The following is a 27,604-nucleotide window of genomic DNA, read 5'->3' as shown; positions in this document are numbered from 1 at the left end:
GCAAGTATGAACAGCATCTTGGTGCTCAGGGCCAATATATATGCTCTTGAAGTCTTCATACGCTGCTTTCCTTCAGGGCCAGGAAGATTATTATCTCTTGTAATCTGTTTTTGTATGCGTCCTCTTGGACTTCAAATTGTTTTTTATCTGCCTTTTATGTAACATTTTAAAGAGGCTGATTTTTGAAAAAGTAATATCTTTGTTTATTTAGCTATGTGAGCCTGAAACTTTGCCTGCTCCACTCAGTCATAAAATCCTTGCTACCTATTTGCATATTTTCATCATAATTATAACATTTTCCACTTTTATACAGATAATATTGAGCTAAGTTTTATGTAAAACAATTTTACAAGTATGGTTCTATCCTCTAAGAACTTAAAAATATGCACATAGCGTACTCAGCACAGTTTCCAATACCAGCCCACTCTGAAAATTAGCATTTTCTGGTCTTTCCATCAAAATTGTATCATCGTAACATTCAGCATTCACGGAGCTTCTACTTTCAGTGCCTGTCTCAGTCTCCCTCATCTCTTTTTCCTCTTCCTTCTTCTGTGCCCTTTGAGAATCACTATTATAAAAAACTCAGTTTAATCTCAGTTTTGTATCGTCTTCATTTTTGGTATTAGCAGGTGGATAAAACCATATTCCTAAAGTTGTTTGGAGAAATAACTGTTTCAAGGTCACAGTGCTTTGAAGTTGCTACATTTCCAGGTGCTGGTATCATTGCAGGATGAAATCATTAAGCTGTTTTTGTTTTTTGTTTTTAAGTGGCATAAAGGTGACTCATTCTTTTTTTGTTTGTTTGTTTAAACAAGTGAGAATAAGTCTATTTTCCCAACCTGTTGTACTGGCAGGACGAGGAAGAGGGAAATGACTGTTTCTGGGTGCTTCGGATTCAGTTAATTTCAGACTGAGCTGTATTATATACAGTAATAATTTATTATATGTGCAGCTGTTTTAATTGGTCCTTCTAAGGAGCCCTTTTTTCTGGTTTGATTAGTTTATTGGGGTTTTTTTTTTAATTGTGGTAAGAAACATATAGCATAATTTTACCCTCTTAACAATTTTTAGGTGTACATTATTGTACTATTAATTATGTGCACACTGTTGTACAAGAGACCTAGAAATTTTTCATCTTGCATGATGGAAAGTGTACTGACCACCTCACCATTTCCCCTTCCCCAGCCCCTGGCAGCCACCTTCTACTTTCTGTTTCTATGACTCTGATTATTTTTTTCAAGTTCACAAATCCTTTTATTCAAAAGTATGTTATTTGTACCATTGAGTAACATCTGTCTAAGCATAAATCAAAAGATGAAGAAATATCTCCTCCTTTTTGTTTGTTTTTTGTTTTTGTTTTTTCTGGATCTGATTACTTTAGATACCTCACATAAGTGGAATCATGTAGTATTTGTCTCTTTGTGGTTGGCTCATTGAACTTAGCATAATGTCCTCAAGGTTCATCCATGCTGTAGCATATGCAGGATTTTCTTTTTCTTAAAGGCTGAATAATATTCTGTTATGTATATACTAGATTTTCTTTATCCACTCATCCATCAATAGACATTAAGGTTGCTTCCAGGTCTTGGCCATTGTGAATAATGCTTCAGTGAATATGGATACATAAGTATCTATTTGAAGTAGGACTGCTGTGTCTTGGTTTTTCTGTTTTTAGTTTTTTGAGAAGCCTCAATACTGTGTTCCATACTGTTTGTACCATTTTTATAATCCTACCAACAGTGCCCAAGCATTCCAGTTTCTTCACATCCTCACCAACACTTGGCTTTCTTCTAGTGGCCGCCCTAATTGGTGTGAGGTGATACCTCCTTGTGGCTTTCATTTACATTTACCTGACAATTAATGATGCTGAGAAATTTTTCCAAGGAGACACTTTGAAAAGAGAAAGTGTCTAATAGCATATTGCATCGCTGAATGCCTTCTGTAGTCATGTGTCTCACTGTCACATACTGCTGAATAGTTTAGGGCACCAGACGTGACCATAAGCTGAGATACAAGAGGGACCATCCCTTGAGGCAAACCTGAAATCAGTAGGAAAATGAAAGAAAACCACGGTGGCATTGAGATTTCCCTTTTAGACATTTTCCCTCATTTCAGCCAATTCTCGTGTTCCCTGAAGAACGTTTCTTTCCCTGAAGCCTTTTACATTAGACTTCATTGTGTAGGTTACAAGGAAGGAAGAAGTGTGCCCTTCACAGATCGTGCTGGCTATCTCTCTGGCCGTGGGGTGGGCAGTCATGGCACTGAAGTGTCCATTCCCAGTTCTTTCCTCCTTTTATCACTGTTGTTCCCTCTGAAATATTTTAGTTCATTTCTGCTTAGAAAATGTTCACCTTTTGCTAATCACGGAGTCATTTCTCTCCTAATAAGTGTAGGAGTCCATTTTTAATCTTCTCATCTTTATGTCAACCCTCCCCTCCCACCCCCAGTGTTTTTGAAGTAATAATTCCAGGAAAAGCATGACTGTGTTCTTCTCAGCTTTGTTGGTAAGAAATGGAGACCCCTACAGCTTATGTAAGCTTTCAAACAGCCTAGTAAAAGTTGGCCTTCTGCCGTTTTGAAGCTTATTATAATTGTTAGTCCAGCTTTTATTCCAGAGTTAGTCTTATCAGTATGTCAGATCTTGAATCCTATTTTGTTTTCTAAGAATGTGGCAGAGAAAAGTGATTCACAGAATTCGAGAATTACAGGTATGCTAATAGTACTTACCCAGTAAAGACTGGATACCAGTTAACTGTAACCTGAGGTTTGACTTTATATGACCCTGTTTTTGTTGTTGTTGGGGGAAAATATTCGTAACAAAATTTTGCCTTAAGTGTACACTTCGTAACATTAAGTACCTTCACATTGTTGTGCAGCTGTCACTGCTGTGCATTTCCTTAAGTTCCTCATCATCCCAAACAGAAACTCTCCATCTGTTACATAGTAAAGACTCACTGCCCCTCCCGCCAGCACCTGGTAACCGTGATGCCTCTTTCTGTGTGAATTTGACTATTCTGGGTACCTCATGTATGTGGAATCATATAGTATTTGCTTTTTGTGGTTGGCTTATTTCTCTTAGCATAATGTCCTCAAGGTTCATCCATACTGTAGTTTTTATCAGCATTTTCTCCCTTCTTAAGGCTGAGTAATACTCTGTTACGTGTATATATACACCATATTTTGTTTTTCTGTTCATCCAGCGATGAACATTCGGGTTGTTTCCAGCTTTGGGGCATTGTGAATAATGCTGTCATGAACATTGGTGTACAAATATCTGCTAAAGTCTCTGCTTTGTTGTTTTTGTTTTGTGTTTTTTGTGTATGTGCATATATATATTCACATATATATACACACACACACCCAGAAGTGGATGTGCTAGTTCAGATAGTAATTCTGTGTTTAATTTTTTGAGGAACCATTATAACTGTTTTGCACAGGGACTATAATTTTACTTTTTTAAAATCAGATTTTAAAATATTTTGATACATGTTGAAAATTTAGTATCCTGTCCTCTAATTTAGAGAATAATCTTAAACTATTATTTTGTCTCCTAAGTGGACTTCATATAACTTCCCTTTGTTTACAAAAGGACACTTGAACTATGAAAGGCCTGCCGTGGGGGTCGTCATGGTTACCAGAGTAATGAGACAGCACCGCAAGGTGAAAATTACCCTGCCGGATCTGAGTTGTGAAACTTGGGCGGGGGTGGGTAGGGGTGAGTCAAAATGATACATGACATTTGTTATTCAGAAAACAGTCTGAGCACCTCCTCTTTGCTGAGTCCTGGGATTCAGCCGCTCGCAGCTCACCTAGCTACTGCCATCAAGCACCTCGGAGTCTGGTAGCAAAGACAAGTGGTGGGTAAGTAATGACAGCGCCAAATGAAACGTACCTCTCGAGTCAGGCCAGCGAGCCCCGGCAGGTGTATTTTCTCACCCGGGGCTCACGGAACGTGAGCACTGGCCTTTCAGCTAGAAATGAAAAGATAAGCCAGGGCCCATAACATTGAGCTCTCACGGTACTTCGTGCTCGTACCGCAGTGGTACGTGCGCGCAGCTCGCACGTAAACGTGCGTATCTGTGTACACGGTACACGGAATCAGCCCTCCTCACTTGGTCGACCCCACGGATGTGGAGCCCGCGGGTACAGAGGCCCGACGGGACTGCACTATTTTATTGTATGAGGAGCTTGAGCATCAATATTTCAGAGGAAATATTCTACCTGGGGTTGCTGAGAAATGGGGGTGAGGCCATCTGTGCCTTTGGAAGAGTGAGGGCGGGAGTGGATCTGCGTTACCTGGCTGAGCAGGTGGACAGCCGAGTGTTCGGTCCGTACTTAGTGGCTTCAAAGAAACAGCAGTTTATCTTTGATAACCGTCTTCTCAATATAGCAGTTACTCTGAATTGTGAGAATATACTCCGTGCCTGTCCAGCGCTGATAGGGCACAGTGAAGCTATTTTTATATATTTTCTAAAAAAATACAGATTTTGAACAGGTGAGTTTTTTCCACGTGGACTCTCAGGGTAAGGACAGTGGGAGGTAGTCATCACGAGCCTGAAAGATGAGTGATCCAGTGTCAGGACCTGTAAAGAGCCGATGTTGGCTCTTCTTGAGCCGAGTCCTGGTGCTCTGATTCTCAATTCTTTTTTTTTTTTTTCTATTAGTTCTACCCCTTAGCTCCCTTCCCAGGCTGTCCTGACTCTTAGAACCACTTTACTTCTCCTCAGTTTTGCTCTTTCATAACATGGTCACTTTGAATATTCGTCTCCTAACTTTGACTTTCCTTCTTGTGTGAGTAGTTGATTCCTCTGATTCCCCTGTGTGCCTTCTCTTCTGCATACTGATCTGAGGAGCCCCTTAGGTCCCTTCTGTGTTCTCTGCTGAATCCTCTTTGGAGTTGCAGTTTTAGGCCTGAGCTCCTGCTCTTCGTATTAAGATAAGTGAGAGGGAAGGTCTGGACACGCATGTGTTTTAGCTTCACTCCTAACTCAGTGACTCATACTTTTCTTAGAAAGGACAGACACGTAACCCATTTTACAGACTCCTTTGTAGCCAAGTGATTGCAGGCTTTTCTCTTTTAAGTTCAGCAGTGGGGTTTCTTGGAAAATTTGACAAACTATTTTTATTCCTGTGGAGTATGCCCTCAGCCTGAATTTTTGAGACTTGTAAGTCTTAATTTTCTTGGCAATTGGGTTTAATCCTGAGAGGATAATATAAAAGATCATTAACCTTCACATTTTTTGTTTCCACAATTCCTTTGAGCTGCTACACTTCAGAGAACTAATTAGGCCCCGTTAGCATCCTGAGGTATATGCATTGTTCCGGGTGTGTTGATGGAAGTTTATTTTGAGTTAAGTAATCAGCTCTTGCCATGTTCACTCTGAAAGCATTTAGTGAAATCTTAGGTCACTCGAGCCCCTGTTCATTCAGCATCTGGATCAATGCCGTTTCCTGAACTTTACTCTCCAAGTAAGCGGAGTCTTCCAGCTGCCTAATTTAAATACCTCCTAATATTTACAGATTTATAGATTTCATTTTTCTTTTATTGCATAAAATCATAACACTTTGAAGAGTCTACTCACCCCCTGTCAGCACTTGGCTTCCCCAGTGTGTGTTACACACACGGGATGGCAGGGCTTGTCTTTTTTATCTTTGCATCCTCACCATCTAATACCATGCTTATGTTCCCTTTAAAAACGTGAAGTACTACTTTTTCGAAAACAAATTTATAAATAAAAATTAGGAAGTGAAATCCCTTAGACCATCTGTGTGCTTTGCGTTGATCCTGTACAGCCGCCCAGACCACTTGAGGGATCTTTCCATTGCTTCCTCTTAGAGTGTGGCTCGGTTCACCCCGCTTGTGCTGAGTGTCTGCATGGGTCATTGTGGACCTGACAGAGATGACGGGGATGCACAGGTGAAAAATACAACTCCTGGCACAGGGACTCGACAGTCTTGAGGGAATTCTGGGGGGCTCCAGGTCAAATCAGATGATTTCCATATGGTGTAGTGACAGCGTGTCTGTGTTACGGAGGAACAGGCGGTAAAAAATGTTGGCTGCCCAAGATTTCCCGGAAGAAATGACACCTGGGACCAAGAGGGCCCCAGTCTTATCCAGGAAGGTGGTGGTACCCGAGAGCCCAGCAGGGCCACCTCAGCCTGGCCTGCTCCTTTGGGGACGCCCCCATCAAAGTGGATTTTCCTGTGTCTTTGATCCCTTACCTGGGTTAGTCGAGAAAGATGCCAGACAGGTGTTTCCCATTTAGGAGACAAACACTGTTGGCAAACAAACAAACAGACAAACAAAAGCATTGTTTTAATATTTAAAAAAGAAAGAAATTTACATTCAGTTCTCATGTTTTATTCCAATGAGAGCTAAAATTTATGTTTTTGGTGTTACCATAAATAACTGAAGAAATTTTATTAGTTAATACTGACATTGATTTTTTTAAAAATTTAAATTTATTGGTAGGAAAACCATAGAAATGATACTAAATTTAATTCATTAACAGCAATGTCTCAAGGTAACTTGAATAAAATATCCTCTTATAAGTTTCTGATTCAATTTCTGTTTTATCACTAAGGGATATAATTTCCTTTCAGTAGAAACTTGTCTATTTCTATTTCTTTTCATTTGACTTAGCCTTATGAAGTCTGTCCATTCCATTTTTCAAACATGAATGATTTCACATTTTTCTTTGTTATACTGTTACTCATATTGAATTATTTAAAGTAGGTTTCATTTGTAATTTGTAAACAGGTTTATTGGATTCTTGTCTTTGTGAGGCTGCTTGTAATTAGAAAGGCAGAATAATAATATCACTTAGCGCCTTTCTTCTGCGGTGTTCAGAGTGCTTCACATGCATTATCCCATTAAGCCTCATAACACCCCTGTGAGGCAGGGGCATTTTGCAGGCGATTATGGATTGCTTTGCTGAATCAGCACAGCCTCACAGCATTATGATAAGCTTGGAAAAGATTGAGGTCATGTACTAACTTGCTCTCAGGAAACCCCACACACAGCCAAATATTTTCCTTGGCAATACAGAGCTAACAACCGCCACTGTTCTGGTCTCTGGAAAAGCCCATTGGCCGTTGGTGCAATTGAAAAATGTTTTGGAATAGCAAAGCCAAGACAGCGTATTGCCTCTGCCAGTTCAGAGGCAGGTGAGTTATACGTGGCATGAGTACAGCATCATCTTCTGGTCCAGCTTGATGTCTACGGAAGGAAGGCTACCCCTGCTCTTGCAGTGCCTCTCAAAACTGGACCTGCCTAGCCGGCACATGTGTCATCGTCAACCACTTCATCTGCCTCGCCTAAAAGCCATCACCCGGCAGGCAGGATTTCCAGAAACAGGTTTCTTGAATTCAAACTATTCATCAGGGTTGACACCAAACCTGTTTCAAAATGCCATTGGGTAGAACTCTTCTGAAGTCTTGATGACAGCACAACACTAAATCATCCAGCTTAAGTAGGATAATTAAAATTGAAAATAGGAAGAATACATTTTATGAAGATTTTATTTCATTATTTGAAGGGTTGTAGAATGGTGAGGAAACATCTCTTAAGGCTAATATATGTAAAACAAAACTGTAATTTTAAGCTAGTTTAAACCCATTAATTTGATAGGGAGTAACTTAATTACTATTATGTCTTTTTCATATTTATAATTAGATAGTTAATTTTGATATATGCCATGGCCTGTATGGATGATCATAATTAACCTCCTGAGGATTTTTTTTTTTTTAATCCATGAGGTAGCTGTGGCACTCACTGTGTGTATATCTTCCAGTTGTGGATTAAACTTTTCCATGATCCTTACTGGAGAATGAAATTGTCAGACTTTAAAGAAGATAATTGTTAAAAAATTTCTTGCAAGTGGATTTGACTGCTTAAATAGTCTTTGTATTTGAAAGCACATGACAGATGTAAAATCCAAGAGGATTCCTAAATTACTGGTGGTCTCATGAAATTTTTTCCCTTAGCTTACAAAATTAGCTCAAGAATTCCAGGACCATACATAACCAGGACCATACATAAAGGAGAGGATTTCATTGTAGAAAAGGTAGTCAGGAAACAATATTCAAGCCACAGTGAGGAAAAAAAGAAAAGAAAATGTAGTCAAGATACCAAATGTAGGGTCTTTGTAAATTTTGGCCTTCGTTCCTTTCACTTTGACCTCATCACGCAGTTTGTGATCACCTCTGGTCCACACTGTTGCTGGGCTTCGAAACGTGCAGGGCCCACAGTTTCTACAGCCTTCACTTGGCGCCTGCTGCCTGGTGAGGCAGTCAGTTTCTGCATGAAGCTGACCCTGGTCTTGTTCATTGCCTGCTGCTGTAAATAGTTGTGGAAGACTGGTTGATGGTTCACTGCCACTCCTGCTTAAATTGAAGAGGTTTCATTGCATACGGTGTTTAAAGGGTCACTTTAAAGACCTATTTATTCCTGTTGTCATGATGAAATACAGCAACTGCTGGGTAGATATTTGACAGGAACTCTCTAGAATGTCTTTTGAACTCAGGAAACTGTGATAGTGACAGACTTCATATTCTAGAAAATTAGGAATGTCTGCATTGAGATTATTTCTCAAATTCCTTCTAGTCTTTTTCTTTTCACCTAATCTCTTCCTCTGAGTACAGTGATCATTCTCCAAATGTAGACAAAGTTTGGGTGCATGTATTTAAAACCCACAAATACAAGTCAAATCATTCTCTTTGTTGTGGAGGTGAACGAACTTCTAAAAATTCTGCAGTGGCATATATTTGGCCTTCAAAACCAGTCAGATCCTTTATTTTATCAGGCTTTACTTCTCATTTGTCTAGACAGTTGAACATGCCATCCTAAGGTGACAGCTCTTCCCTGTAAGAGGGCCCTGGTGATCTTTGTGCAGAAGGTGAGCCATTCATAACAGCTCCGGGCCCCGATGCACCACCTTGCCCATGTGGTCAGCACTGATCCCTGCACCACCGTGCTGGAGCCCCAGTTCATTTTTGAGATTAGGTAGGGGGAAGGGGGTGCCCACTCTTTGATATGTGAAAATGTGAGTTCACAACAAAGCTATTTTAAGCATTTGAATAGAATGGTTTAAACTTCTGTTTCTGTATGATGTAAAAATGGTGCGTGGTACAGTTTTGTAGGACGTAGTTAAGCTCTTCTCAGGCCCCGGACGGTACACTTTTCACTCTGTCCTCTCTTCCTAAAGAAGCCCTAGGGGAACAAACCTGAGTTCCAACCTGAGTTGCCACAAGCAGGGTTTCTCTGGAACAACTGTATACATTTTTTAGGTTTGTGTTGTGTGTATTTAACTGTCAGGTAGCTTCATACATGGTTCCTAATTGGTTAAAGGGGAAAAATACTAAAACAAAATACGTTTTGAACCAGGCAAACATGAACACACAGACGAGGACTAAGGAAAATAACCAGGAAAGGTGGCTTCAGGGGCCCCGCAGGTGTCCGACTTTGCTCGTAGGGATCGTGCAGCCTGCCTGAAGTGGGCTTGACTAGCAGTCACTGTACTTTCACACAGGAGTCCCTCAGTCTTTGTTTATGTCTTAGTAACTAACCTGCCAAGTTGCTCTAGACAGAACCTCATTTTTAAAGATTTTTCACCCACCCATAGGAGATTTTGGTGGTTGCAAGTGGTAAGATTTTTCTGGAGCCTACCTCTGGCGACAGGCCCACGTGCCCCGTGACCCCGAGAGTAGGTCCAGCGTGCCCTGGCCCTCTCTGGTCCCTGTCCACAGAGCGCTCTCACCTGGGATGCCCCACTCACCCTACAGTCACTTCCTTTGTTCTGGTGAATTCTGATTGCCTTGACTCCTTGCTAGTATGCCCTCACCTTGGCCTGCCCTCCGCGGTCAGCCAGAGCCATGGTGCTACATGTACTTATGCAAAGTTATCAATGCTATGCTCTCTGTCCTTGGATGATATGATTTAACGTAATGTAGTGTTTCAGGTCTCTAAATTGGATGATTCTATGTTCTATTATCAGCTTCTTGCATTAGGTGATTTAGATCAGGAACACCTGCTTTTTAAAAAGCCTGCTTGTGAGGTCCTCCTGTGATGGCTCAGCAAAGGCCCAAGCGAGCAGACTGGCACTCGATGGTGGTAGGCAAAGCGAAACGGGGTTGTAGCCTCCCTGCGGGATTGTTGGAATCACAGTGGGGAAGGAGAGGCATGTCTGTGCAAGTAGCTGTACCAATCTCTTCATGAGACACAGGCATCAGGCCCTGCATCTGTAGAGAAAAACTGGAAAGAAAAGATACCCAGATGGGCAAGAACACGAGGGGAGAAAGAGGCAGCAGGTCTAACACGCAGAACAGAAAGTGGATCAGAAAGCAAGAGGCTTGTCGGTGAGAGGAGAGTGGGGAGCGCAGGGGGCTCCTGGGCATGGAGGAATGGCCCCAGGGGACAGAGGAGGTCAGGTCCTAGCCTGGTTTGCAGTCTTCTGAGGGGCATCTCTCTGAACACGCACCACTCAGGTGAAGTGGAAGCTTGAGCTGAAGCCCAGTGAGCCCTGAAGGCAGTGAGGACCCCTGGCAGAGTAGCAAGAAGGGATGATGGGAAGTAGGGGGACCAGCCCTCCTCTGTTTCCTTCGTCCCCGCCCCTCTCTTCCCTCTGCTTTTATTGGACATCTCTGTGGTGTAAGCTTCATGCTAGTCACTGGGTGTCCAAAGTTGAACAGGGCAAGAACCTTGCCCGCCCCTGTGGGGATTCCAGCCCCTCCTCTGGCCCACCCTCACTTTCTAGATGGCTCTCCCAGCTCAGGCAGCGACCCTCCTCTTGGAGGCCCACTCTGAGAAGAACAAGAGACCTGATGAAGCACTCTTTTTTCTGGGTCCCCAGGTAAGTGAGTGATTTGTAGAAATCTACCTGGGTTGGTTTATTTTCTTAAGAACTATGAGTGGCTGGGAAAATCCCAGAGTCTGATTAAAAAAAAAAAAAAAAAACTCCCTCCATGCCCAAACTACCTTTTCTAATGGAACAGGCTGTGACTTCCTAGATGGTGATCTGGGTGAGTAGAGTGGGTCTGTTTTTGTTTTTCATCATCTCTCACTAGTGGAAGGAGCATCAGTGACTTTTCTCCCCACCAAATGCTGTCCCCACTGGCCTGACCAGTGTGGGAATTTTCCCAATGTCCTGAGCATGTACCTTTCTCATTCCTTGTCTACTTCATACTTTGACTACAAAAGTCAGAGTCTTAGAATGGCCCTCCATTATGTTAAGTATGCAGTAAAACCCTTCAGAACAGATCCTTCTAAACAGGCATTTGTGATTTTTAGATTCTATATATCCTGAATTTCAGCTGCAGCTGTAAAGCTCTTCAGTATGAACACAAACATTATTGAGCCCCGACTGTATGCCAACCAGTGAGTAAAATACCTCTCCTGTAGCCAAGGGACAGATGTGAGTGCAAATCATCATCTCACAGTAAGAGGGGGAGAGAGCTGTTCGAGGGGAGTTAGGCACAGGGTTTTGCAGGAGCAGAGGGAGGGGCTTCACAGTGATGGGTCTTTAAAGAGAACAGGTGGAAGGGCATCTGTGCAAATGGAACAGTCTGAGAAAACACTTGAAATCTTCAACCAGGATGGTGTATTTGGGAAGCTAGACACAAAATATTGCTGGAGTGTCGGGTAGGACTGTTGGGAGGTGAGTTTTCCTGTGCTAAGAAACAGAATGATTTGCAGGTTAAAATGTTTATACTACTTAGACCAAAGTGTTTTAAAGGATTTTTAGAAACAACTTTTCATATAATTTCCATATATTAACCTATTTATTAAAATATTACATACTCCTGTAGTGTAATTTTGCTGGCATTGTTTGATTTAACATATATAATTGAAAGAAATAGAGCATTTTCATAGTTTGGTCTTTTGAGAGGCTGCTCTCAAATGTTCTCAGCACTGCATTTGAACTTCACCTCACTTCTTATTTCTTTCACACCTGTTGATTTTTTTCTACCCTCATGTAGTCTCAGTCTCACCTTTCAGCCTCATGATGCCACATAACTCCTAATGCCTTAGTGAGCAGCACCCATTGAAATAGAATTAACTCTAAATAAGCAGTTTTCATGTTTTATTTTGACTTCATCTCTTAATACTCCATTGCTGGAGAAGATTCAGGCAGAGACCCACCATGCTCACGCTGGAGAGTGAATGGATGCTGACCTGTGGCTGTAAGGACATGTGCTCGTTGCCTTTTGCTTGACCCACCTGCAGAATTCCTGAAGCCACTGATGATGCGGTTTACTGTGCATCTGCCTTTTTTTTTCCTTCTGTGATCTATCTTTAAGTCTAAGCTCCTGCACTGTAAACATATTTAGATTAGATAAAAGAAAATTGGACATATTGTTAATACTTTCTTGGCTTACTATGCAAGATTATCCACTGTCAGTTTTACCTATCGATACATTCAGTATTGATAGTTCACGTGTGAAGTGGGGCACCACATAAAATGGTCCAGTGGTGATAGCAGATTCAGTGATAGTTCTTACAAACAACAGCACTTTCTAGCCAGTTATGCCAGGAATCTTTTCTGGTTTCTGTTTTCTCTCTTGATACATGTAGTCCATTCACTTTAAAAGTAGAGCCTACATATTTCAAACTTGTGGAGCCCATGTAGGCAGTCATGCCTCACCATTCATGAGAATGAAACTAAGCACGTTGCTGTCTCTGCTGCAGAGAGCGAGGGGGCTTTGCTGGATGGAGTGGCCTTGAGATGGGGTCATTTTGCCGTCTCTTGGTGCTGAAGGGAACCATGATGTGTGAACGCTAAACTCAATGTCAGAGGGAGGCAGGCGACTGGGAGCTGAGGTTCCTCCCAGTACTAAAGAAAGTGCAGCTGCGCGTTTTTAATATGCACGGCAGGAGATTTCAGCGGCCTGATGATATATAGTGCATTAATGTGGAGAAGATAAACACATTTGGAGAGCACAGGAAGGGCCTTGTGTTTTTATGTTAGCAGAATGCTTCCTAATGAATAAGAATGTGCTGCTGGCTTCACAGAGCCAGATGGCAGCTTTTCTAATTTTAGTTGGGTGCAGATGCATAATTCTCTGGTTTTACCTTCTAGAACCTTTGAGATGCTACATAACTTCTCCTGTAATATTTTATCTATAGTGCTTGGCCAGAAACCGCCTGTCACTGTTTCAATGACTTCTTTGCTCTGCGTGGGTCCCAGGGCTGCTAGGTTTGACGGGCACTTCACCTGAAATCATCCAGCTCCTAAATGCAGGAAAAGATGGAAATTGTGGATGTATTCCCACTAGAGTCTTAAAAATTTGTTGTGGAGGTGATTAGACTTGTGTTTGATGTCAGTCTCCTGAAAAATTGATAGGTATCTGGGTGAGTGATTTTACTCATTTTGGAGCAGTGGAATTAATTATAAAACCTGCATGAAGTATCAGGTTCCATTTTAGTCAAAGATGCTAATACTTTAAATAATACTGCTTTAGTAAAAGCAACCATCCTCATGCTTGACCATCATGAAAGCAACTTGAACCTCTTACTTGTTCTGTGCCAGGGAGATCTAACCGTGGGCAGTGTTAACATTTTTTTGTATGTGGATGTAAATACCCTATGGATTATCTTCCCGCTGACGTATTCTTACAGGGTGAATAACTGATATTTGTTTAATTCTTTTTTAAGATAAACTAATTTACACAAGTTTTCCATGGCATCTTCAGAGGGTTTTAGAAAAGGAGAAAAGAAAGAGTATAAACTTCTCTAATAATGGCCGCATCAAACTGGCCCTCTAATGGGCAGACGTTAAACAGCATTTTGGTTTCTAAGTCATTGGTGGTTGCCTCTGCTGCTGTTGGCATTGGCACAAGGATGTGGCTGTCCGCCGCGCTGTGACTGCAGCCCTGTGAGGAGGTAGGACTCTGTCCGTATTCTGTGGGAAGAAGGCCCTTTGAGGTCATGTTTAGTTCAGTTGCCCAATGAACAAATAGATAAGACCTTCTAATATTATAAGATTCAGTTACCAAAAATCAATAAATGCTGTTTTTTAATAACTCATAAATTTCTTTAAAAAAATCACTTTATACTTTAAAAATAGCTAAGTATACTGTTTTAAAGAATAAATCAATTTTTGCAAGAATTGCAGTTCCTGATTTGCTTCTGTTCTCACCAGGAAACTTAAATTTTACTTTTCCTTTGTATTTTTAAATCACTTAAATATCTACAGCTCACACGCTTCCCTGTTCACCTTTCCTTTTGTTCTGAGAGGAAAACACGAATAATAATTACTTATAAAGAAAAGTGTATGGAATATTATATTAACGACTCCCCCCAGTTTGTGTTGTGACTCATCTTAACACAGTCCCTGAAGAGATGGGGTTTTGTTCTTCGCTTTGAAACTGGAAATCTAATTAATTGGTATTGGATTTCTAGAGTGCAGGCAAATGGAGGAGGGAACCGGATGGATTGCTCTGGGAGCAGCCACCGGGAGGGAAGGGACATGAGGAGGGAGAGGACAGAGGAGAGGCATCCTTCGACAGTCTCTCAAATCAGAGCTTTGCATTTGTGAAGCTGTGCTATTAAAAAGGTCACAGCTATTTTATGGTATTTTTGTCTTTTGGGAGTGAGGAAGAAAAGGATAGAATTATTTTCATTGTTATTCTCTTAGGTCTTAGTCTATCTAAAAAGAATCACTTTAATAGTTAAAGTGCAGCAGGAAGAAATGGAAGTTGGGACATGGAGGAGAAATCTTGGAGGCTCTGAAATTAAATTTTATCTTCTTTTTTTGTTTGATTTAAGAGTTCCATCTGTAATAAAGAGATTGCATATGGTTTTGATCGTTTGAAACTCAAGGATGATCTTTCTACTGTTGAGTTTACTGAAGGATATTTTTGTAACAGAATGTATTTTTATGGTTAATGGATGCAAAATATAGAAAAGTAAATATAATTTGTGACCGCTGAGAAAACTGCCTAATTTAAAAATATTAAATAGTGTATTTTAAGTATGGTAATGCTGGTCTTACAGAAGTATAAATATATCTAAGGATTTAAGCTTATTTATATCTGGGACATAAAAATAGTGTACTTACTACTAAAATGCTCCATCAAGATACCAGTATATGTTCAGTTAACTTAACAATATGTCCCAAAGGAGTCCTTTTTTTCCTCCTATTTAATTTCAAAGCCCGAATGAGCATGGTACAGAGGTAGTGGTTACTTCATGAAAAGTACACAAATAACATAAATTCATGGTCAGTTTCATTTAGATTCCAGTTACATTGGTAAAGCAGTGTTTCTGGATATTTTCTGTCACTTCATATTATAGACTTTTTAATATTGAGAAATAGTCAAAGCACACATCTAATACAGAATTGATTAACAGATGGCAGATTAGTGGGAAGATGCATATATACAAACATTAAGTGAGGACAGGAGTGAGCGGCCCTCAGTTCTGCCCTTTGTCTCTTATTCATTTACCCTGTGAGTAGTGAAAATTTCCCATTCTCGTAATACATGTGTAAATAGTATTGTGTAAATATTGAACATTTTAAAAGTTCTCCTGTAAATAACCAATGGCTTCATCTGGAATTTTCTTTCCCAGCACGTGTTCCACTAATATGATTTCAGATTGACCTTGGGAGACTTTTTGTTGTTTTCATTTTTAATCAGGGATCCCTAGAATTCTAGCTTAGACAAACTTTTTGCCGTTGTTCCTTAATGCTGGTTTCATCATAGGCCAGGGTGAGATGTCCTTGGAGGCAGACGCCACACACCCGCTGCTTTTGCCATCTGCTTGTGGTCCTGCAGGGTCCAGCGCAGCTGCAGTGGACCTGAACTATTTTCAGCTACATCCAGCCATTTTTATCTCTTCTTTGAATATAAAGTTAGTTCCCTGCAGTTCAGCCCTAAGTTGTTCTCACTTGGCTCACCTGTAAGTGTCGTGCCCCTCCCCTGGCTAGGCGTCATCTCTCAGGGGATGAAGATCGTTCACTCCACCTGCCCCGGAAGCATGAGTGAGACCATAGCAATGCGCCGAGATGCTTGGACGGTGTTACTGGTCGATTTCCTCATTCCAGCCCCTCATCCCGTGACTTCTTGTTAGCTGCCACTTTTCTTCTTTTAAAGGCTTATCAGTTGAATGTTATATAAAGAGAAAAAAATAAAGTGCTTCATTATTGCAATTAATTTTCCAGGATGAAAATTATTTTTATCCAGGCTTTCCAGTAGAGCCCAAACACATATTTTATCCACTCTAAGTAATCTCTTCCATTAAATTTTAGGGCCTCACCCTAAATTATATCTGATCTGTAGATTCCTAAAAATGAAAGGAACTGCTGCACAGATACAATGTCTTTCTACGTATTTTCTGATGAAAGTCGAAAATACAGTGAGCATGTTGCCAGAATATTTAGAATACCTCAACCTGAAAGTTTATCAGTGTTTTGCAACCTGCATGAATGAGTTTTCCAAGTTTGAATTTTTTTAATTCCACAAAATATTAATGAGTGAATTTAGGAAGCTTTTGGGTCTTTAGAATGATGATCAGATCTTCATATTTCAATATGTATATTAATTGTAATAAGACATAAGGATACAATGTATAACTCAAGGAATATGACCAATATTTTATAATAACTTTCAGTGGAGTACAATCTATAAAAACATGGAATCACTATGTTGTACACCTGAAACTGATGTAATATTGTAAATCAACTATACTTCAGTTTTTCTAAAAAAGGACTCAGAAATGGATTGCCCCAAACATTGTTATTTTGTATTTATTTTGCCCTAAAATGAGGCAATAAACACAAAAAACAATAATGTAATTGAGAAAACAGATACTCTCTGCTTATAAGCTCTGTTTTTGGAACTCAGTAAGGAAGAGCTAACAAAGACAGAAATGCTAGCAGTGAGTTACACATTTGTAAACTATAGTGTAGTTTTTAAAGTGTGTTGTACATATCATCTCCCTGACTCCTGTTATGGTTCGTGATGCACGAAGGCAGGTACTAAGGCCTTAAAAAGTTGACGTGACGTGCTCTGCCACATACGTCCCCTGAGTCCTACTTGAACTATGCAGGTCCTTTCCCCTTTTCCTCTGAAGCTCTCTGTCGTGGAGCAGACCAGCATAATTCCTAACTATTGCCTAGGTTCTCCAGTACAAATTAAGCTTTACAAGTTTTTTAAAAGTACTGTATAAAATCTTACTCTCCCCCCCCAATAAAAGCAGGATTTACTAAGGTCATGAAAGCAAGTTGATTCTGAGTACTAAATTGATATACAGTTTCCTGTATTTGCATTTAATTACAACGATAACATGCAGTGTAAACAAGGGTGTAATTTATTCCAGTACAAGTCATTGGCACATTGTTTTGTGTTGTTTTCTAGCACGTTGTTGGGGTGTATCTGTCATGCTTTAAACTTTTTGTGGTGTTCTTGATATAACCAGTTTACATAAATTTTGATGACTTGCATCTGTTTCTTCCATGAGATTTTTCTACAACAGAATGTCTTCCAGGGCCTCGGGGTGGGCCTGGAAGTTGCCTCACACATTTCAGTCCAGGGGCGCAGATCACGCACGTCTGCACTAGACAAAAGGGCCACCGTTGGAGTTCTCACGGTGCTCAATAGGGTGCCGCTTCTCCCTGCCTTGAATTGTTAAGCACCTGCAGTCAGACAGGGGCCTCATCATTCTGGTTGCATTAGACGTGCAAGTGACAAGAGGCCGGGCGGTCGGGGAGCCAGGGCAGTGGCTCCAGAGCGGCCCCAGCGGTCGGGACTCGTGTTTATCCTTCCTCAGACCTGCGCCAGTGCCTCTCTGCTTACACGACCAAAGCCTGAACAGCAGGCCTTCCGTCTTCCCAGCTTGGGGAACCTCTGCAGCAGATTCATTTTGCCAAGCTGTGGAGCAGTTTTGCCATCTAGGAAAAATACTTGTCAGGGACTGGCATGAAACCACTGAACTCATTTTCTCAGCAGCCTGAAAGGGGTGCCGGGCCGCAGGTGCTAGAGGTGACAAGTGAACGTTCCGGCTCCTGCTGCCAGCACTTTCTCCATTCAGTGGCGCCGGGGATGTTCTCCAACCCTTAGAGCCATATCCGATCCCACTAGAGATTTTTAAAATCATTAAGATAAAAATATTTCTGTGTCACTCTGTCCTCGAACTAGCACTGCCATTTAATTTACACTCGTGTTTGTTGCAGAGAAAGCAGCAGCCGCCAACATAGACGAGGTGCAGAAATCAGACGTGTCATCCACCGGGCAAGGTGTCATCGACAAGGATGCGCTGGGCCCTATGATGCTTGAGGTAGCACATCCGCGTTTTGGTTCTGTACTTTACACTGTAGTTGACTTTCACAGTATTACATTTAATTTTCAGATGAATATAATTTAAGGATAATCCACACTTGGTTTTCACTGTTCACGTTAAAGTACTGCTAACCTCTTGAGCTTCCTAATATGTATCCATCTTTTAGCTCCTGATTCCTGCTTATATACATTTCAGATTAATATTGTAGAATTAAGTTAACTAGAATATAAATTTGAAAGGCTTTAACTGCCAGGTGAGCATTCCTTTTAGAAAACCATGTTCCCAACGCCTATTAAATTCTGTGATTATAATATATTATGGTTTGAAATATTCCTAGAATTCTTAGATTTTTATATATGCATGTACATGAGCCTGTATATACAGGTTAAAATTGGAAGACCAAAGGAGATTTACACTTTTTATTTATGCTACTTCAAACTAGTTTATTTATTTCATTAAGATGAAAATTGAAGTAACAGGCAGAACTTTCAAGATAAGCACCTCCAGTGTAATGGTTGGACTTAACTGCCCATTCTTTATTACCTTTAGGAAGTTTTATGACCAGACTACTGTCTGGAATTTGTGAAGTCCCACTTTCTTATTTTGTTAACCAGTACTGTATTAAACACCAAGTCCCTTGCTGTACCTATTCCAAAATTAAAATTCAAGATGTAGGCTATGGTAAGATGAGGGAAAAAATGTCAGTGAATATTTAACAAGAAGAGGAGCCCTGAGACGTAAATTATGTCGGTCCTCAGGATAATTTACTCTGCTGATGACATGATGAGATTGCGAATCGCTGCCTGGCCAGAGGCTCTGCAGCACCACCACTGCAGCGGCACTTGACTTACAGCAGCCGCACGTGGAGGAGGAACTGGGATTTTTAAAGCAGAGATAACCAGTAATTGCCCCCTTTTTTTCAGCTGGTGCATAAGATGATTTTTATTTTTAGAAAATCTAATTCTGTGAAAATCTGCCATATAATTGGAGGGTTGGGGGGGCACAGAAAAAATTTAAAGATTGTCTGACCCAGTCTTTATATTTAGAAATGACAAAATTCATTCCTTGAGGCTGACCCTGCTGGCCCTCTAGAATCACTAGCTTGAAAACATCCAACTATAATTTTCAGGGAAAAAGCAAAAACACACTTAACTTGAATTCCCAGAGCCAACAAGGCAGTGGACGGCCAGAGAGTGTTAGTTCTCTCTGGCTGGTTCTCAGAAGCAGTTAAGAAAACTCTTAACTAGATGGACTATTGAGAGTTAGATGAAAGAACCAGATAAATTCCTGTAAAAAATTTTTTTGAATTATAATCAAAATTAGTTTGAAAGTGATGGTAATCTCATTTATTAAAACAAGGAAATTTCCACATACCTCTGTTTATTCCTTATATCAGGGGAAATTAAAGTAGGGTGAAAACTCTTGGGAAGATTTTTGATGCTCCTAGAAAGAAATGCTTGGAGTAACCACAGGGCTATGACTTAAGCTTTTTGAGAGCAAGTTCACTAATTGCAGAAATCAGATTGCTAGATGTCAGCGGACCTTGTCTCATAACATCAAATCAGCATTTTTACTGTTTCAAAATAGTCTTCTGAGAATTCAGAGCATTGAGCAAATACCTGTGTAGCAGGACGTTAGTGCTAAATATGTGAGAGATAAAGTTTTGAATCTGGAGACTGAAGGTCTGAATTTAAATCTTTATCCCTGTTTACATGTAATAATTTAGACAGAGAAACCTCATTCTGGTTGAGCTGTTCTCGGCATAGATGCACACTCATGCTTACATCATAGCATAGTGGTTGCTAGGCAACCAAACCAAATGTCAGCTTTTTTCATCAGAGCATATCACAGTGAGCTTTAAAAAAGAGTTTTATAAGATGAAACAATTCCATTTTTCAGTTGTATTTTGCCACAGTCAGGCTTTGTACATGGTACTACGCAGTAGGAAGCTACATGTACTTTCAAAAGTGAACAATAGGTAATACAATTATGAAAATCACTGTTGAAAGTGTATTTAAAGCAGTGAGTTTAAAAGGATACTTGATCCATAGCTAATCAACTGACTTCCTGTCCCCACCCTCACAGACCACACCCCTTCAGGCACACCCTTATACAAAGTTTCCAACAGTCAATGCCAACTTTTATGGAAGAATATTTACGTATAGTGTTAGTTTACCCCTTTTATTGTTTATTCCATTTGGAAAACGTGGCTGAACATTTAAGAAAAACTTAAAACCAAGTGGTAAGATGTGTGTGTGTGTGTGTATTTTAAGAGCTTTCTTTTGGTGCCTTATGGTCAGTTCTAATTTGAGAACACTTTTGTGATGAAAATAGAATTAAAGATGGAATATACTCAAAGCTCACAAAATAGGAGCCTGTTAAATAATAACTTAAGGGAAAAACAAACTAGAGGAAAAATAAACACGTTATGCCCCATTCATACTCATCATTCAGTGTGTACACATAGCATTCATGTCCACAGTAGTAGTAAATACAAAGTATGAGGAACCTGTGACATCACCTGGGTGGACCATGTGGCCCTGGCCCATGGTATGCCTGATCCATGTTCAGACTCTTCTAGTCCTGATCACTCACCTGACCCACAAAACAGTACTGACAAGTCCACGTCAGAAAGGGAAAGGAGGACTAAGAGAAACTCCCTGAGCTCCCAGCCAAGGTGACCATGTTAGCTAGAGGGGCTGGGGAAGCACTGGAGGAGAGCACTGGGCTGCACAGAAATTGACAGCACGGGCTTTGGAGTCAGGTCCACCTGGATTTGCGTCCCACCTCTACCACTGACTGGTTAGTTGCAAGAGCTTGGGCAAATCAGTTAACCTCTGAGTCTCAATTTTTCCACCCTCTATAAATTGGAAAAGATAAACCATTCCTATAAAAAAGAAAGCGAGAGGGATGGAGGGAGGGGGAGAGACAGGGAGGGAGGGAGGGAGGAAGGAAGGAAGGAAGGAAAAAGAAAAGGAAAGAAAGAAAAGGAGGGAATAAAATGTAAACCATTTCTTTCAGAGTTGTAAATATTAAAAAGACACTGTGTGTTTGAAACTCAGTAAACGTGTCAATATCCATTATTCTTCTCTTTATTTCCTGAAATGATCCTAGATCTTTCATGTTTCCTAATATACTTTGGAATGACAGCAAAGTGAGGCGATGCACCTATCACAGGAAAAATGCTACTGCTGTCTAGGTGATTTAGGAACCTGCATCTTAACAACCCACAGAACAAGGAATACAGATGGGCACAGTTAGTTAAGTTTCTAGTTCTCACTGTTGAAAACCTAAACCTCAGGTCCCACTCTAGTCTCTAGACATTGCTGGCCATATCTCAACATGAGGTCCCCAGGAAGACTAGTTGGTCACGTGAGAGATGCACTTCCCAGACCCCTTCCCCATTTACACCAAACAGTAGAGGATTGTTGTTTCTTACAAGGTCTGAGACCACCTTGGATTCTTTTCATTTAAACCTTGGTAGCTTTAAAGGCAGTAAAATTTTCTGATTTTTTTTTTCTTGGCATTTATCCTTAAACTGAGGGAAAATTATCAGTGACCTTGCTCCCATTGTATTACATGAGGAACTATACAAAAAAATTATTCTGTATTGGATCAGGTGCATAAAAGTTGTTCTTGGTCCTATGGAGTACATTAATCTCATTTGGTGACTGCAGAGAGAGGCCTACATAATTTACTTGGCAATAATTATCCCCTGATAAATTAACAGAGTGTTTGTCATTAGTTGTGACAAAAAGCCCTGATGTAGGCTCTCCCCCACTTACTAAGATGGAATAATTTCACCAAGAGGAAATGTGTTAATTGTATCTGGATGCTGGGAGAGGCGGGAGAGAGATGGCTTTTCTCTCCACATGTGAATTACATGTTTCCTTTAAAGGGACCATTCCCTTCTTAACAGTCATGTGTGATTTTATGCTGCATCCTTTCTAACCCAATTTGTGCCTCTTCCCTTAGGCCCTTGATGGGTTCTTCTTTGTAGTGAACCTGGAAGGCAACGTTGTGTTTGTTTCAGAGAATGTGACACAGTACCTAAGGTATAACCAGGAAGAGCTGATGAACAAAAGTGTATACAGCATCCTGCACGTTGGGGACCACACTGAATTCGTCAAAAACCTGCTGCCAAAGTCTATAGGTAAATGACTGCCTTCTGGGTCCCTCTTCACCACCCCACCCCAGCCCACCCCCATGCACACAGTCTTGACTAGAGGGGGTAAAACAGAACTGTATCATGTCAGTGGGGATGAGAGTAACGGGGTTGTTTTTTAGAGATGCTTGTGTTAAGTGTTTACCTTATAAGTCATGGAGAGAAGGACATCTGTTGACATTGACTGTGAATGGATGATCTATTTGACCTTGTATTTAAAGTACGTGAAAATAATTCAGATGGAAAGTTCTCATACAACAACTGTTCCATGGGGCTTGTCTGATTGTCCAGTGCCCCCCTGCAGACCCTGTCCAGCCAGCCGACTCTGTTTTGTCCTTTTTTTCCATGGCCATGTAAGAAGAAGGTCACGAGAAGCTTGAGATTCGACTTATTTTAAGTCCAACTTGTGAAAAGAGTACCATGTGGGTGTATAAGACGTTCTAAAAATAAAACGCTGAGGAACAGGTGGCGTATAGAGGTCCGAATGCTCTCAGCCTGGGAGCCCTAAATGGGCTTTGCAGACTCTTGGGTGGCCCCTGCAAGTGGCATCACCGGGTGCTGCCTCCACCCCACCCTCCCTGCTTCCCCATCTTGATTCGGAGATGCTGTCCAAGTAGACATGATCATGATGGGCTGTATTGGAAAGTGGGTGATTCACAGCGTGGGCTCACCTCAGTGGCTGCTCCGGAACAGTGCTGCTCCCACTTACTCAGTGGCTCTTTTTTTATATTCTCACTTAAACTGATGATGCTAAGAACATCTTCATGGGTAAAAAGAAGTGCATATTTCAGTACACAATAAGGTCAAGTCCTGGGTTAGCAAGTATTTTTGTTCCTTTTCTGAAAACTTGTCTCTACTAGCTGGTCGTATTGTTACCACAGCAAGTAGGAAAAGGCCCTTTCGGGTTCCTTATGGCTAACGTTTCTGGTGCGATGACCCACAGTAATAGAAAGTACGCGAATACTCGTGAGATTCTTTTATTATATTCTCCAGTAAATGAACGAGAAAATGGGATTTCTTATTTAAAGTAACTAGTATTTTTCAAATCTCTTCAGTAATTTTATGACTTCCTCAGAGGACTTGTGCCTATTAATTCCTTGTCTAAAGAGCTCTTGGCCTTACTTTATATTGTACTTTGAGCATAAAAGCTTTCAACTTACTTATTAACCTGAATTAATAAAACTTTTTTCTTTGATTACATAGTCTCCATTATATGCATATGCTTTTAAGAATACTGGTGGTGAAATAAACGTCTCAGGTGTCTGGCTAAAGCTAGCAATGTTTCCTTCTGTCAAACAATTTCTGGCAATTAACTTGATATATTTCCTTTTTCTCTCTAGGGTTTGTTTCCTTCTTTATTCCTCTGCAGCCCAGTGCCTGTGGCTTAACATTGTATCCACCTAGATGGCCTCTTAAGCATTTTCTAACTAGTGATTTTGGGATATGTTTATCTGTCTAATGGTTGGCCCTTTTTTTGACTCCCTCTTTCCCTGTCCTATTGGTCCAAGTATTTTTTAGATGAAACACAAGGAACAGTAAAGAAAATAATACCAAAATGAGAATTAGGATTTGTTCTGACTCCAGCTCTTCCAGTAGTTGGACATTTCTTTAGACATCAGTTTTCTCATCTGTAGATGAGGAAGGTGATCTGGTGACCTTTACACCCTTTAACTCTCAAAATCAGACATTCTTCGATTCCTCTCTTTGATTTGTCTGATGCATCACCCCCCCAAAAAAAGATGTCTTTTTCTTTTGTTATCTTTTTATTGAACTAGTATATACGTTTCTAAGGATTGATAATAAAACAGAAGTAGGTTTCAGTTGAAAAGAAATAAATGACATTAACAATGTATCCTCAAGGACATTCCAGTCTTACTGAAAAAATATACATGGAGCAAAGAGACTACAACAGGGTAATTCAGCAGCAGCCAATTTACAGAATAGACACTGAAGTTTCTGTAAAATTTCAGATCTGTAAGAGGAGGCAAGAGTACGTTTGGATGGGAGGAGTGGCGGCAGCCTGACATTTTAGATCAGGTGGCAGGAGCAGAGAGATCCGTGTAGGACTGGGTACAGAAAGTGATGGGGGAGGCTTGTGCTGGGCAACGTGAAAGATCCGGTCGGATGGGTAAGATGTGGCTGGTTAGTAATCAAGGCCTGAGCCCAAAGGGAAGGGGTCAGAGTGAAGGGTAAGAAATGTAAAAGACATTTGAAATTCCCAAGAATTTTCTCAAGTTGTTAAAGCACTGACCCAAGAAGTTTTTCCCTTTAGATTATGAAATTACTTAGAAAAGTACGAACACCATATAAAAGTAAAATAACCGTAGGTTTCCCACATCATTTGGAGAATTCGGCAGAAGCGAGTCTGATGCTAAGTTTCTTTACACCGTTGGGTTCATTTTTTTTTTCCTTGCTCAGTGAACGGGGGATCTTGGTCTGGCGAACCTCCCAGGCGGAACAGCCATACTTTCAATTGTCGGATGCTGGTAAAACCTTCACCTGAGTCCGAAGAGGAAGGTCACGATAACCAGGAAGCACATCAGAAATACGAAACTATGCAGTGCTTTGCTGTCTCTCAACCAAAGTCCATCAAAGAAGAAGGAGAAGGTAGGGCAGCATCTCTGGGATGTTTTATGTCACGTATTCCTGTGCTGCTGCTTTCATGCTCAGTCATCTAAAATTGGAGGCCACACAAAGAAGAATTTAGAGGCAGTTTCTCTTTTCTACATGTTCAGTGTCTGATGCTTCAGCCACTGGCTGCATGTGGCTTTTGAGCATTTGAAATGTCCAAAATGCAACTGGGGGAGCACATTTTCTCTTCTGTGAAGTTGACATTAAATAGCCACACGTGGCTTAGTAGCCACATGCTAGAGCAGCTCTGCTAGTGGGTGAAACTCTTGGGGATCCTAGGCTCCTCTGAACCTACTGCGAGCTTGGAAAATGCACCCAGCCCAAACATTTTTCATATACCTTCAAGGGAGTCATGAACTTCATGTGGTTTATCCTTGGGTGCTGGGCCCAGAGTACAGTGTAAGAGAATGACACTTGAGAGGATAGAGATGAGTGGGGAGTAGGGAAAGGGCTCCAGGCTATGAGCTCTCAGGCTCTTCCCCTTAAAGACATGCTGATGTAGTGTCCACCTTCTACGCCCTCCGAGCAGTCCATTCCACACCTCTGAGTGTCACCGCCTGTGACATGGGACAGGACTGCCGAGCACGTTCTGCATGCAGAGCACGAGGGGAAGAGCGAGGGCCATTGGTGAAAGGAAACATCATGGGCTTAATAATCAGACAGGCCGGCTCCTAATTCAGCCACTTAGCAGCTCTGACCTCTCTGAACATCCGTTTGCTCTCTTAACCAGTGAAGTCAACACTGCCAGTATCACAGAGTAATAAGGCTAAATGAATATGCCTGAGCTGTGATTGGCATTCAATACTAGGTATTTAATCCTCTTTTTAAAAATATGTAAGTAATTTAAATTTTATTGGAAAGAAATAGAGCTGTCACAGATGATACATAGTTTTCACAATTAAATTTTTCCGCAGATATGAACTGTCAGGTGATTTTATTCTCCTGTACACAGCAGAGTAAGTGCTGCTGATTCACCAAAAATATTCTGCAGCCGAGCTCGCTGATGATTCTGTGTTGTATATTTAACCATTTTTGTACATTTAAAATCTGATTCTGGATATTTACGCAGCATAGCATAAGGGTGGAGTTTCTGAGCCATGGTGCGCTTGGGTTCAAGTCCCAGCTTCGCCAAAGTTTTGCGTGATGTTGGGCAAGTTGCTGAAACTTTGTGCTTTGGTTTTCTCCTCTGTTAAATGGAGATGATGCTAGTGCCTGCCTCACAGAGTTATTAAAAGGATTCAGTGAATTAGGAGCCTGTAAAGTAGCTAGAAAGATACCTGTCTCATAGTAAATGCTCCAAACCTTAGCTTTTATCATGTGGATGATTATATTTTTTTTTGTGTGATACTATTACTGGATATATTTAAAGAAAATTTCCCCCAAATTTAAAGGTGAATGGTCATAAATCAGTGACATAGATATGAAGTGACTTTTTGTTTTTAATGGAGGTGCTGGGGATTGCACTCAGGATCTCGTGCATTTTAATAAGCACGCACTCTACCACTGAACTGTACCCACAGCCCCCGAAGAGACATTTGTTATCAACCTTTTTATCCAGCATTTCTGAAATTGAAAAGGCTTGGCAGTATGCTCTGCATGTTACAAGATAAATAAAACACTTCCCTGTTCTCCAGAAGTGAACCCAGAACATTAAACTATTGAGGTGGGGGAAGCATCGGCTGTGCGAGGAGCCAGCCAGGGTCAAGACTCTGAACTTGGCACATGCTGCATTTTCTAGGTTTGGTCTCCAAATCTGAGTCTAGACTCCACTTATCTTCTTTGTCTTACATTGCATGTCGCCATTGTAGGGGTGTTCACATAGTTTGGTCAAAGGTACATCTAGTTTCCCTGTATCCTGGTGAGCCTCAGACTCAAGAATCCAGCCCCTGACAGAGCACCGGTTTGTCGTTTTCATCATTTGTGAGCTTTATTATGAATTTGTCTGGTTGTTACCATCAGCCAGTTAATAAGGAAGGACTCCATTCTTCCCCACTGCTGGGGAGATGGCTTTGGATGTCTGCCTCTCATGTGGTGGGTATGCTTTTAGCACACGTGTCATGTGGCTCCCGCAGTTTATCCTTAGCTGGACACCCTCCCCTTAGATCTGCAAGTCTGTGCTGTCATAAATATATTTGAGTTTCTTTGCATCACTACCAAAGCCTAAAATGATAATGTATGTGATTGAAGATTTGCAGTCCTGCCTGATTTGTGTGGCTAGAAGAGTTCCCATGAAGGAGAGACCAGTCCTTCCCTCATCAGAAAGTTTTACCACTCGCCAAGATCTCCAAGGTAAATTTTCTTGCCAGAGAAGGCCACAAAATCATTCTTGAATACTCAGATGTTTGTAAATGCAAGGACTGGGTTTAGGGGACTGTCAGGGAGCTGGTGGTAGTGGCGAAAGCGTGGAGGAGGAGCTGGGGGACAGGGAGGGGTCGGGGCTTCCTCATGATTGTTTTCACAGTCTACCCTCATGGTCAGCGCGCTGTGCTACCAGGTCTAAATAAATAAATTTTTATCTTTTTAAGATTTAA

At 41.0% G+C, this 27,604-nt stretch overlaps 1 protein-coding gene across 16 annotated transcripts in view; it reads left to right on the top strand.

Annotated features, from left to right (window-relative positions):
- The window catches only part of NCOA2 (nuclear receptor coactivator 2), a 227,297-nt gene that overhangs the window by 153,393 nt on the left and 46,300 nt on the right, over positions 1–27,604 (top strand). For all 16 annotated transcript variants that reach the window (XM_031441501.2, XM_031441494.2, XM_031441498.2 and 13 more), the window contains 4 exons: positions 18,171–18,274; positions 22,253–22,430; positions 24,861–25,049; positions 27,261–27,362. In XM_031441501.2, coding sequence (XP_031297361.1) covers positions 18,171–18,274; positions 22,253–22,430; positions 24,861–25,049; positions 27,261–27,362 — 573 coding nt within the window. The remainder of the gene's footprint in view (positions 1–18,170; positions 18,275–22,252; positions 22,431–24,860; positions 25,050–27,260; positions 27,363–27,604) is intronic.

Source organism: Camelus dromedarius, chromosome 30 (genome assembly GCF_036321535.1).
Source record: "Camelus dromedarius isolate mCamDro1 chromosome 30, mCamDro1.pat, whole genome shotgun sequence".
Taxonomy (NCBI): domain Eukaryota; kingdom Metazoa; phylum Chordata; class Mammalia; order Artiodactyla; family Camelidae; genus Camelus; species Camelus dromedarius.
This window is presented reverse-complemented; position numbering and strand designations above follow the sequence as displayed.